Below are 12,442 nucleotides of genomic sequence, written 5' to 3'. Positions count from 1 at the left end.
CCCCGCCGCCCCCCAACGCACCAACCCCACCGAGCCCCCTGCGGCGCCTTCCTCCGACGCTGCCGCCACCACTAATCGTCACAACGAAAACGAAACGTTCAGTTTCAGTTAATTATTCTCAATTATTTTTCATTTTCATTAGTCATTAATTAAATATAATCGACGTCATTAAGCCGATTGAATGATAATTTTCCACTAGGGTGATTCACTTTTGTGTAATGCTTCAAATTTCCGGAGAACAATATTCAAGAATTTCAAGTCAAAAGTTTTGGTCCAATTAGTTTTTCTTTTTGTTTTTTAATCATTAATTCAACAGACACTAATACTTCTGTACGCACTGAGAGGTCTAGTAGGTGACTGTCTTAAAATTTCGAGAAAAGCCGCCAGATCGAATGAGATGATCCAAAAAAATATAACATTTTTGTTGTTGTCTCAGGCTTCGATATTATTTCATATGTTACAAAAATAATTGTGCAATTGTTTATAAATTTAAAAAAAGTTTACTCCTTGGTATAAGTCCTTCAAACGCTGAAAAGAGTTTTTTAAAACTACTTCTTCGAACGATATCTTGCTTATTTCACAGCACATAGTTTCTCATATGAAAAATCCTAGAATGACTTCAAAAATATTACATTTATATTTAATAGTTTCTTACATTTTTCAAAGCGAGTAACTGTTTTACAAAGATGTCATAAGCTGAGTCTGGGACTGACTAAAAAATAACATCCTCTAATACAAACTAATTAAATCTAAAAAAAACTAGAGTAATATTTTTAGAAGGCACAACTTTCTGTAAGGGATGGAAAGTTTTATTCTGTTCCTTTTTTATTTTAAGAAGCCACTCTCAACATGCGTATGTTTTTAAATAAATCTATAAGACATCCTAGAATTAAAAAATCATTTTGGCGACCCTGACTCATTTTCTTATATCTTTTAGTGATACAGTTACACACTTTCCGCAAAAAGACGGCATTTTAACTTTTATTATTAAGCGTGGTTTAAAGACTCAAACTTGGTACTCAAATTGTATTCAGATTATTGCAAAAATTCAACTCTGAAATATTTGAAGAATATTTTTGAAGTCATCCTGCGACTTTTCCTATGAAAAAATATGTGAAGAACTGTAAAAGAAGCAAAATATCATTCTAAGGGGTGGTTTAAAAAAGTTGAAGGGTAGAATTCTATCAATGGCGAAAATTGTATCGCTGATTACGAAACTTAAGGTCCAAATTAGAAAATTTTCAAGCTCAGTGAGGGTAGATCCAATATGGCGGAATAAAAGTAAAGAAATTGACTGATTTTCTCTAAACTCGGTATTTAGGTTTTTTTCGGATCGCTGATTATGAATCCGAAGCCAAAATATAAAAATTCAAAATGGTGGGTCCAATATGCTAGACTCAAAAAAATGAATAATTGACTCTAAACTCGGATTCAAAGTGTTAAAATCATAGTAAATTCTTCCGTTCGCCATTTAGGATCCAACATTGTTAATTTGTAAATTTGGACTTTAGTTTCGAAAAAATACAATTTACAAGTTTTATGCAAATCAAACCACTCTTTGAATTTTCGGTCAGCCATTTTTGATCCACCATTTAAAATGTTCAAATTTCAATTTCGAAATCGAAATTTTTAATTGGTTACATGCCTTTAACGACAGAGTAAACATTTTCTTTAATTGATAAAAAACTGCACAATTATTTTTACACCATATTTAAGTAAATAGGGGGTTGAGATAGCAAAAAAATAAATTGTCACCATCCTAATATCTGGAGTACTTTTACAAAAGTTGTTTGTTAATAGTTTAATTAAGTTTATTTACAAATAAATTATTTATGGAAAAAATATTCTGCAAAATCTGTTCGAAATGAATAAATTTTCGATCGATTTTTTTTCCTTTCTGGAGTATGTGCCTTATGAATCACATTGAACTTTTTTCAAATTTTTCGGTTTGATACCTGCAAATACATTAATATGGAAGAGAACTGTTTTCCAAGATTTTTTCATTTTAATTCATTTATTTATTATACTTTTAATCAAAGTAGGAAAAAAATTACATTAAAAAAAATAGTTTTCCACACTTCAGAAACGGCTTATATATGTTATAATATATAAATCATCTTAATTTTTATAAAAAAAATTGCAATGAAAAATAGAGAAATATAGGAACTAACAGTGAAGAAATTGTTGTTTTTTTCGTGAAAATTGAATTCAATTATTGTAAAAGTCAATTTTACAGATAAAACTCTGTAAAAAAAAGCAATACATCATTGTTATAAACGAATTTTGTGTCATGCAGATATTAAAAAAAAAATTAATGTAAAATTTTTTGCATTTTCGCGCCGAATTTTTTTCACTACAACTAAAGTTATTAATTGTTATAAACCATTTTTGTTACAAGATATTAAGAGTTGATCTTCTTTCAAATTCGAGTTTCCCTAAATCTCCCGAAGAAACTATGCTTGTTAGGTATAGATAGAGGAAAAAATTAAATGCAAAGTTTAGGAATTTGCACTACAAATAATTTTTTTCCATATCAATTATAATTTCATCAACATTTTCTTATCAAACGATAATAATGTTGAAAATTACCAATAATTTAATAATAACGTTCAACACGTTATTTCGTTCAAAGTACTACAAAAAACTCTATGAATCATAAAAAATTGACAAATTTCTTTATCTTCTATGAAAATTGTTTATAAAAATCATGACTTTTATTTTTATGAATATGTATTTGCAAAACTCATTTTTTTTAAATATCTATAATAAATCTAAACCAAATCTAAAAAAAAACTAACTATGACACTATGACACTATGACAATGACGATACTTGCATATTTATTAATTGTATTTTTCATTAAAATTGATTGAGTGAATAAGCAAATTGTATATTTTTTTAGTCTCCGCGCATTGATTTAAAATGATTTATAATGTATAAAAGCCATTGCTGAAGCGTGACAAATTATTTGGTGAAAAATTTTACTTTGACCATACTTTTATGATAAGTCAGAATAAAATAAATGAATAAAAAAATAATTTTTGAAATCGCGAAGTTCAGTTCATGTACTTTGATTGAGAAAAAAAAACAAAAGAAACAATTGGACCATAATTGTAATATGTATATTTTTTGAACGAAAATCCCTATGGAATTAAAAGTGAAACATCCTGTTGTTCACCGAAAAGTGTATGTTTGTCGTGTCATTTTTATGCATGTCATTACTATCTAATAAAATCTGTAAGCTTCTATAATTACTAGGAAGAGAAACGCCTTGAGTAAGGACTGAGAAATTCATTAAACAGATTAATATCAGTGAGTCCCTGTTGATACAAATTGAAACTAGAATCCAATATAAATAGGATAATTATTATATGCAGAAGAATATAAGAGAAAAATAAAATAATAAAACCTTCAAACATTAAATAAAGGGCAGAGTTTATTTTCTTAAAACCTACTTTGAAGAAAAATCAATAACAATCAACAGGGTTCACATTCTAGAAGACAGAATTAAATTTCAGAACTCTTTAGTTACAGAAGAGTGAAAGAAGTTGAAAAGAGTCATTAGTCAAACAAAATAAAGCAGCTAACACGAGATAGAGCCTACAGAATCACGAAAACAGTCAAATAACAAGAGACTCCTCGAAGAACAACTTTTTACAATCTTGATTGAAAATCTTACCTGCGAATGAGGATCACAACTGTCGTAATGACTGCTGCGAGGAAAACGAATCCTCCAAAAACACCCAAAGCTATAACAGCACCCAGGTGCAATTTCGCTTGATGGGTGGGCTGATCAGCATTGTTTACTCGGAATGGACCATTAGGCTCTGGAACTCCAGAGTCAAGTGCTGCTTCCCTGTTGTCTACTCCACTTCCAGAAATTTCATTATCTTGAGGATGATCACTGCTTCCATCGTTCGGACCTGGCGAAGAAGCTGGCTTTTGCAAACCAATTGAAGATTTCCTCTGTATTGTTTCTCTGACTGTCGCTGGAAGCTCTGAATTGGTGGGAGGGACTCTTCGGGATGGCACAAAACTTGAAGTACTGGTTGTTGGTGTGGTTGTTGTTCTGAATCTAGTTGGGAAGAAGGGTGTTTTACCTCTGGTACTTACTGGTCTGTGTGTTGATCTAGTTGGTGCAGGAGTGCTTTGTGAATCATCTATAAAAATAAGGACAGTTGCAATGACTCTTGTTTGGTGTTATCACAGGGTGTCTACTCAAAACCTGGGAAAAATTTACCTTAAAATTCCAATTGTGTTTTAGGTTTCATTTTTCATAGTTCAAATATTCATTCCAGTATTTCGAATTTTTTAAAACAATCCAGTCGAACCATGTATACAATTTCACGAGTTTATTATCAATGTTTTTTCTTCCGTCTTTTTAACCCTCAAACTGTTCACTCTAACGGAGCATACGTAAAAGGTACACTGGTGCGAATTGGTTTATTTGCAATTTTAATATTAAATATTTAATATATTGAAAATATAATAAACAGCTACCATATATCACACATATTTAACATATATAGGGAAAAACCGTAGCAGCAGTGTTTGCGTAAATGCCAACAGAATAAAAAAACTTCGAGTGCGAATTCGCACCAGTGTACCTTTTGAGGGTTAAATATCTAAATGTTTAAAAATAGTATTATCAATATGTAAAATTAAATAACTGTTTTTTCATTTGAAAAAGTAATTTTTATTTAATTAATATGTTTCATTTAGAAAGGTTTGAAATAAAGAATACTAATAAAATAGTTAATCATTTCTTGAATTAGTTCCAGAAATCCACGAATTTGAATAAAAAATAATAATAAAAAGAACTTTTTTTTCTATACTTCAGATTCAGTTAAATTTTCAGTAAAAAAGTTAGTTATCAAGCAGCATAAAATAGAATTTTCAACAAAATAGTTCAATTTTCAAGTAATATGATGCATCTTAAACAGAAATAGTTTAATTTTAAGCACAATACATAAATTTTCAACTAAAGCCGATACATTTTCAGCCAATTGAAAAGCCAATTGAATAGCTAAATTTTTAGTTAAAAAATTAATTCCCCCCTCCCCCCAACAAATTATCGACAAAATAGTTACAATTTTAACTAGAATTATTAAATTTTCAGTACAAAAACTTGATTTTCAACCTACAAAAAAACGAATTTTCAAAAAATAAATAAATTTTTAACCAAAGAGAAGAATTTTCAATTAAAATGATGAATCTTAACCCAAAAAGATTAATTCACAAAAAAATAATAGTTGATATTTCAACAAAAAAATATCTTAATTTTAAATAAAGCAGTGGAGTTAAGCAAAAAATATGAATTTTCAATGAAGAAATATTTTTCAGTCAAGAGGGAGAAAATTTGTTTACCAAACTGTTGAATTTTGAAGCAATAGATGAATTTCCAACCGAGATGATTAATTTTCTACCAAACAGGATGAATTTTCAACCAATCATTTGAATTTTTAACTAAAACGATACAATTCGAACCAAAAATTAAATAATTAAATTTTCTGTTAAAAAAAATTATTTATCAGCCAACATAAAACATATTTTCAATTTTAAACAAAATACATGCATTTTCTTCTAAAGAAGATAAATTCTCAACCAAAAATAGAACATACGTAGTTTTTCAGTTAAAAACATTAATTTTTTACCAAAAAAAGAAGAAGAATTTTCAATAAAATAGTTAAATTTTCAAACAGTGATCAACTTTTTATTAAAATGATACAATTTTAACAAAAAAGAATTAATTTTTTATAAAGTAGTTCAACTTTCAACCAAGAGGTTGAATTTTTTAACAGAAAAGATGAATTCTCAACGACAAATGTATAAAATGATATTTCAACCCAAAAATATTTTAATTTTTAATAGAAAAAATTGCAGAAATGTCAATCAAACTGTTGATTTTTTAAGCAAAACATTAAATTTTTTACAAAGTACACGATTTTTCAAGAAAATAGTTGAATTTTCATTTAAAAATATTAATTGTTGACGAAAAAATAGAATAATTAAGTTTTCAGTTAAAAAATTAAACTTTTATAGAAAGAGATACGAATGGTGTTACCCCATAAATCTCCAACCAGAACAGATTAATTTTTAACCAAACCGATGCGTTTCTAACTGAAAAAAGATTAAATTTCTATGAGAGCAGATAAATTTTCAAATTAAATACAAACTTTCAACAAAAAAGGTTCATTTTCTACCTATACAGGGCCTTCAGGCAAGAAATAAAAAAAAATGTAAATCGAATTGTTGAATTTTCAAACAAAAAATTTGAGTTTTCTACAAAAAAGTTCATTTTCAACCAAATAGTTAAATTTCATACAGAAATAGTTCACTTCCCAACTAAATTGTTGTATTTTCATATCCAAAGGACGAATTTTCTTCAGAACAGTTCAATTCTCGACCAGAAAATATCAATTTTCAAGATAAAAGTTTAATTTTCAAGCAAATTAATCAATTTCTACCAAAATAGATGAATTTTCGACCCAGAAAAATAAATTTTCAACAGAATAGTTAAATCCAGTTATATAAGGCTATTTTGACAAAATAAGAAATATTGTTATTTAATTTTATATTAGAAATTAAAAAATGTAAACATATTCTCGAAAAAATTCCGTGACATTAAATAAAATCCATGAGATTTTCAGGTTTTTCAAAGTTTCCAGGTGAGTAGACACCCTTTACCATCTTGTTTCGTTTTAAAAAACTAGATGTCTTATCAAAATGATTAAAATTTCGTTACCAGTGCAAGAAGGTGGAGCATGGTCGTAAGATCCAGTAGGTAAGCAGAGAATTTGTCGATGTCCTGTCAGTAGATATCCTTTTTCACAAGTGTATAAGACGATGGTACCAACTATTACGCTTCGATTATTGCTTCCTGAGCTTGAAGATTTTTCACTTGTACCGTCATCCATTTGAATATTGCTGTGTGCTACAACAGGTGGTGATTCGCAACGAACTGGTTCGCAGTGAGGTGGTGGTCCATTCCATCTTTCATCAATGTCACAAGTCAGTCGTGCACGGCCTACAAAAATAATAATTAATACAATATTTTTTGAATGAAAAGCTGATACCATTATTATTTTAAACTGATCAAGTACCGGTCATCTCGTAACCCTCTTCACATGTATAGAGGACTTGACTCAAATAGCTGACAGTGTTGTTGATCAAGGAATACTCTCCGTTCAATATACTAGCAGGATATCCGCATTCAATATCTGCAAAAAATGAAATGATGATTTGCTCGAAGATACTCTTCTAATTGCAGGAAAAATTTTAGATTATTAAACTCACTTTTACAAACTGGAGGAAACTCGTTATAAAATCCAGTGTCAAGACAAGTACGTGTCGTAGGTCCAATCAGAAGGCTTCCAGGGTTGCAAGTATATTCTACAGATGCGCCAACTTCATAGGTATTGACAGCACTTTTCGCTGATGGATTTGTAACTGACATGGTGGAATTTGCTGGTTGTTCAGGTCTTCCGCAAGCTCTTGGCTCTGAAAACAAGATTGAGTAAATTGATAAAATTGATCAAACTAAGAGAAATGTTAAGTCGTTTCTCACGCATGCTGCTGTAAAATGTAACGGAAACATGGGTTATCTCTGATTGCGCCTTCTTTATGTAAACTGAGGCGGAATTTTTGAGAGGGAACACACCTTGCGCTCTTTATAGCATAATTGAAATAGCCTTATTTTATAGTTATTGAATCTTTCTTATGTAATGTTCTGCAATCATAAATTCTAGAACAAAATGTTGAAATTTTTAATTGAAAAAATACGGCTATGCTACTTACGATGTTGGCAGATGAAATTAAGTCTTGCGTTACATGGAGTGTCTGACCAAAGCCACCCACGACTTCCGTCATAGCGAGCACAATCTTGTTCGCTGCCCTGAGGCAAACTCCAGAACGATACGGAAATTTCTTCCCCACTTCCAGCCCATCTCCAGACTGTTCTGTCTTTTTCATCTCTGACTGCACCCATCCAGTACTGACTTGAGGTGTCGCTCCTAGAAAATATTAACAAGTTTTTAAATTTAATAAACGCTCTTTACTAAAAAATAGTGATTAAAAATGAAGCTACGAACCTATGACGCCTCCAAAGTTCCCAAGATATGAATCCTTGAAGAGCAGGATTACTTTCATCTACGAGAGATCCACCCCTAGATCTACAAAAACCAAGAGCATCTCTAAAGTTTAATGGCTGTCGGTTGTAGAAAACGTAGCATTTTCCATTATAAGTTGCTGTTGATCCTGGTGGCTGATCTCTGAATTGTGGACACCTTTCTATCGGAAGTGCCTGAAAATAAAATCATAAAAAGTTGAATAAATCAGAATGGTATTAATGCAGTAGCTTAAGAATTGCATACTAAATTCTTTCTCACCTGATCAGTATAAACAAAAGCTTCGCAAAGCGAAAGTTGGACGGGAATTGGATTCTGTGAAGCAGATTCAAGATGCACAGACACGAAAGCCCCAGGCATAGGTGGATTACATGGCAAAAACAGAGGTTGTCCTCCTTCCAAAGGCCCCGTGTAACGATTGCAAATAGGGTTAGTTCCCAGATCCGGGCGATTGTTTCCGACTCTGACGACGATGGTACCAGGAACACCGTCCCCTAAAAATGACATCATCATCAGAAATGTAAAGAAATAATTTTGCTCAAACTTTAAAGTCTTTACAAGATCTAACTTTTGCTCTTGCCAGCGCTGTATCAATGGTTTCGAAACGAACGGATATATGCACTGAGTGCAACTTCCAACAGCTTTCACTTGTAATTTAGTTACACATGAGACGCGTGTATCATACTTAAACACGAGTGAGACCTGTGTATACACTGTCGAGTGTACAGGAATAAGTTTGTAGTATCTGGGAAGATAGTATCATCTTGGACAAGCCATTGCCCAAGTACTACATCTCCTGACCCACTAAGCATTTCAGCTGTAACTGCCGAAGTAACCGCCGGCATTGCGCGCACCCATGCTTTTCAATTATGGTCTTCACCTCATTTTGTTTCCATAATCTCAGTATTTACCTAGTACTTATTCCTATTCTTCAGGCTTAAGAGGAAAGGAGAAATTATACAAAACTTTAGAGGATACCTATGGTTCTAAGGGCTAATTTTCCAACACGAATATCTCAGATACATTTTATTTTCGATGATACTATATAATCATGAATTTGCTAACTGATTCTCGATCTATGTTTTATTCGCTGCATGTATCGTTGAAGTTGTTTAACAGTGATTTTGTTGAGTATTATAAAATTTTGATATGAAGTCCCATTGAGATCAGATTAGAATTCCAAATGAAGTTCCACTAAAGTTCCGGGGATGAGACAATAAATTAGTACTAAATTAATATTACACTGCTAATAATACTTCCATAGTAGTGCCGTCAAACAGAGTTGTTTCGGACATTTGGGGTAAATTCAAATATTCTCCGATTAGTAGTTTGAATTATTTAAGGTTGGTTTAACCAAAATCTCGAAACATTTCAGGCTTAACGTAATTCCAGATCCTGGTTAAAACTACCTTGAGCAATTTAAACCATTAATTTAAGAACGTCTGAATTTGCCCCACATGCCTACAATTGCCCCATTTGACAGTACTAAAGTACTAGCTTTCCTTGAACATTGTTACGAATCTTAACAGGATAGGAATAAAAATACTTGATGACTTTATTTTTCAATTTTTTGTTCAGGATGTATGTAAATCTAATGCTTATTTACCATTTTTTAAAAGTCTAAAGTAATTGTTAATCTTCCAAACAAATTTAATAAACAAATGAATATCTAAGCCATTTCGCGCTTCAAAGACTTCGGTCATTTAACTAAATTGATTAAAAATTTCTCGACAAATAATAATGTGTTCAATTTTTTATATCTGATAAAGCAGTTAATCGTCTAATTAAATTTGCTAAACAAATACAAATTTTTGTCAATTTTCAAATGAAAAATTTCATTTTTTTAACGAAATCAATTTGAAATTACCTGAGACAATCATTTTCTGATGATACTTTACAAAACAATAATAATTGTTTGTTTTATGAACAAAATCACAATTTGACAACTTGTCAACAAATGAATGTTGATTTTTATTAAGAAATCGGATGTCAATAACTCAGAAAGGACCTTATCATTAGAATACTTTGGCAGGCAACAATATTTGTTATTTATTTAAACAAATGTTATAAACAAGTACCGGTTTTCGTAACTTATCAACCAGCAGGTTTCGGGTTTTCAACATAATTAACTCTAAATAATTTGGAAAAATTCTTCTCTTATTATGCTTTAACAAAGAATAATTAATTTTCTTTCTATAAACTTTTTTATAAACGAATTCAAAACATCACTACTTTTAAACAAATGGATGCAGTTTCTTTTTACAAAATCGTCTACCAGTGATTTAAAAAGGAGACTATTTATTCGGGGTCTTCATTAGGTGACACAATTTGTTATCTTATCAAATCAATTTCATATACAAATACAGATTTTCATGAATTAACAAACAGCAGATTTCTTTTTTACGATGAAATTAACTCTAAATAATTTAGCTATATACCTTTTTATGTTATTTTACCAATAAGAGACAATTATTTTTTTTGTAGACAAGAATAGTAAAAAAAAATTGTGCAATTTCGCCATTTTTGAAAATTTAACAGTTGTTTCTTTAAACAATTCAAATGTTACTTTTTTATTATCGCCTGACAAAGTATCTTAATAAATAAAGTCCTTTCTGATTCATTGGCAATGAATTTTATGAAAAAGGAGACATTAACTTGTTGACAACTAATTAAGTTGTGAATTTGTTTATAAAACTTTTTGTAAAATAAACAATTATTGTTTATTAATGAAGTATCATAATGCAAGGATTTTGTAAAATCAATTCAAATTGATTCGATTGAAAACCAAAATTTTGTAGCTGGAAATTGTAGAATATCTTTATTTTTTATAAAATGTAGTTAAATAAAGAACAAATGTTGTTGCCCCACAAAACATTCCAATAAATAAAGTCCTTTTTGAGTAACTGACACTCGATTTCGTAACAAAAAACAGCTTCCATTTACAGTGAAATTCTTCTTAGCGCCGATTTTGGAGCTACCGATGGGTGAGAACTAACTCATTATAGCCCGCTCCGCTTTTGTTGGTTCACGCCTGAGTGCTCGCCTGAGTGACAACCACAGACCCCGCGCAGCTCCTGTTACACCTACCTGCGGCGCGGTGTCAATTCCCGGAAGGGTTATAGAAGGGAGGGCTATAAAGCGTTTCATTGTATTTATCTGTAGTCAAGTTGTGAATCTGTTTATCAAACAAACATTTATTATTGGTTGATGAGGTATCAAACAGGAAAGATTTTCGCAAGTAATTTAAAATTAATTCCTTTAAAAAAGACATCTACCCGTTGAAGTTTGTTGAAAATTGTATTTGTTCATCAAATTTATTTCAATTGGTTAAATTGACAGGGGAAAGAAGTACGACGGACGGACATATGACCGAAACTATAAGGGTTTCCACCAGGGGCTACTAAACTCTACGAATGAAGTGGGTTTCCAGTACTTTTGTATCGAAAAATTCTTTATCAGCAGAAAGTTTCTGAACGTTTTTGGTACTTAATTTTTTTCATCTTTTTCCTGTAAACTGCGATTTGAATAGAAATGTTACCCAGGTGAAAAAATGATACATAGTCTGAAATATTTGAGGAATCATTTTCTTAATTAAAGGGGTGCAGTTCCGAATAGGTGAACGTGACGATTACCTTCACACTACGTTTACTTGTGTATTTTGACGCGCTGATTACGAAAATGATAGTGAAAATTGGTGACTCGGCGATTTTTATGGTGAAATTGCGAAAAAACCATAAAAATATGTTTTTTTGCGTTTATCTCAGCCAATATACAAAATCTCGCAAAATGTTTCCAATAAAAGTTGTAGATCGTACAAAAATACATATTTTTTGTGTAACATATTTTTTTCTACGAGTGATAGTTTCCAAGAAAATTAGTGATATCTCGATTTTTATGAAAAAAAAAAAAACAATTAGCATTCTCCATTGGTTTCGGTTGGGTACCTACTCACGCTTTACACCACGGGAAGGTTGGAGTATTTTGAAAAGCACTTTTTTGTATTTTTTAATTGTTTTTTTACTTTTATGATTTTTAAATATATTTTAATTTATTTTAATTAGAAATTCTGAGTATATTCTATTTATTGTCTTGATTGTATACTCCTTATAAGTTTTTTTATAATTGTCTGCTGAGTATATTTAGTGGCCAGGGTAATATGCTTTTATGTTAGTAATTAATTCTTTAAACGGATCAACAACTATTTTCTTTACTCGCCGCCGCCACAAAAATTCGCAGAGATGCTCTGCAATGTTGCTCTTACGCACTCCTCCTCGTGAGAGAAATCGTCGCATCCACCGCCAAGATGACTCGATGTTT

General features: G+C 30.9%; 1 protein-coding gene across 1 annotated transcript in view; it reads right to left on the bottom strand.

Annotated features, from left to right (window-relative positions):
- The window catches only part of LOC117177458, a 97,416-nt gene that overhangs the window by 11,740 nt on the left and 73,234 nt on the right, over positions 1-12,442 (bottom strand). Inside the window, exons 4-10 of the mRNA XM_033368164.1 lie at positions 8,387-8,619; positions 8,090-8,301; positions 7,797-8,011; positions 7,296-7,499; positions 7,103-7,219; positions 6,745-7,026; positions 3,679-4,159 (exon numbers count right to left, since the gene is read on the bottom strand). Coding sequence (XP_033224055.1) covers positions 3,679-4,159; positions 6,745-7,026; positions 7,103-7,219; positions 7,296-7,499; positions 7,797-8,011; positions 8,090-8,301; positions 8,387-8,619 — 1,744 coding nt within the window. The remainder of the gene's footprint in view (positions 1-3,678; positions 4,160-6,744; positions 7,027-7,102; positions 7,220-7,295; positions 7,500-7,796; positions 8,012-8,089; positions 8,302-8,386; positions 8,620-12,442) is intronic.

This window comes from Belonocnema kinseyi, chromosome 7, assembly GCF_010883055.1.
Source record: "Belonocnema kinseyi isolate 2016_QV_RU_SX_M_011 chromosome 7, B_treatae_v1, whole genome shotgun sequence".
Classification (NCBI taxonomy): domain Eukaryota; kingdom Metazoa; phylum Arthropoda; class Insecta; order Hymenoptera; family Cynipidae; genus Belonocnema; species Belonocnema kinseyi.
This window is presented reverse-complemented; position numbering and strand designations above follow the sequence as displayed.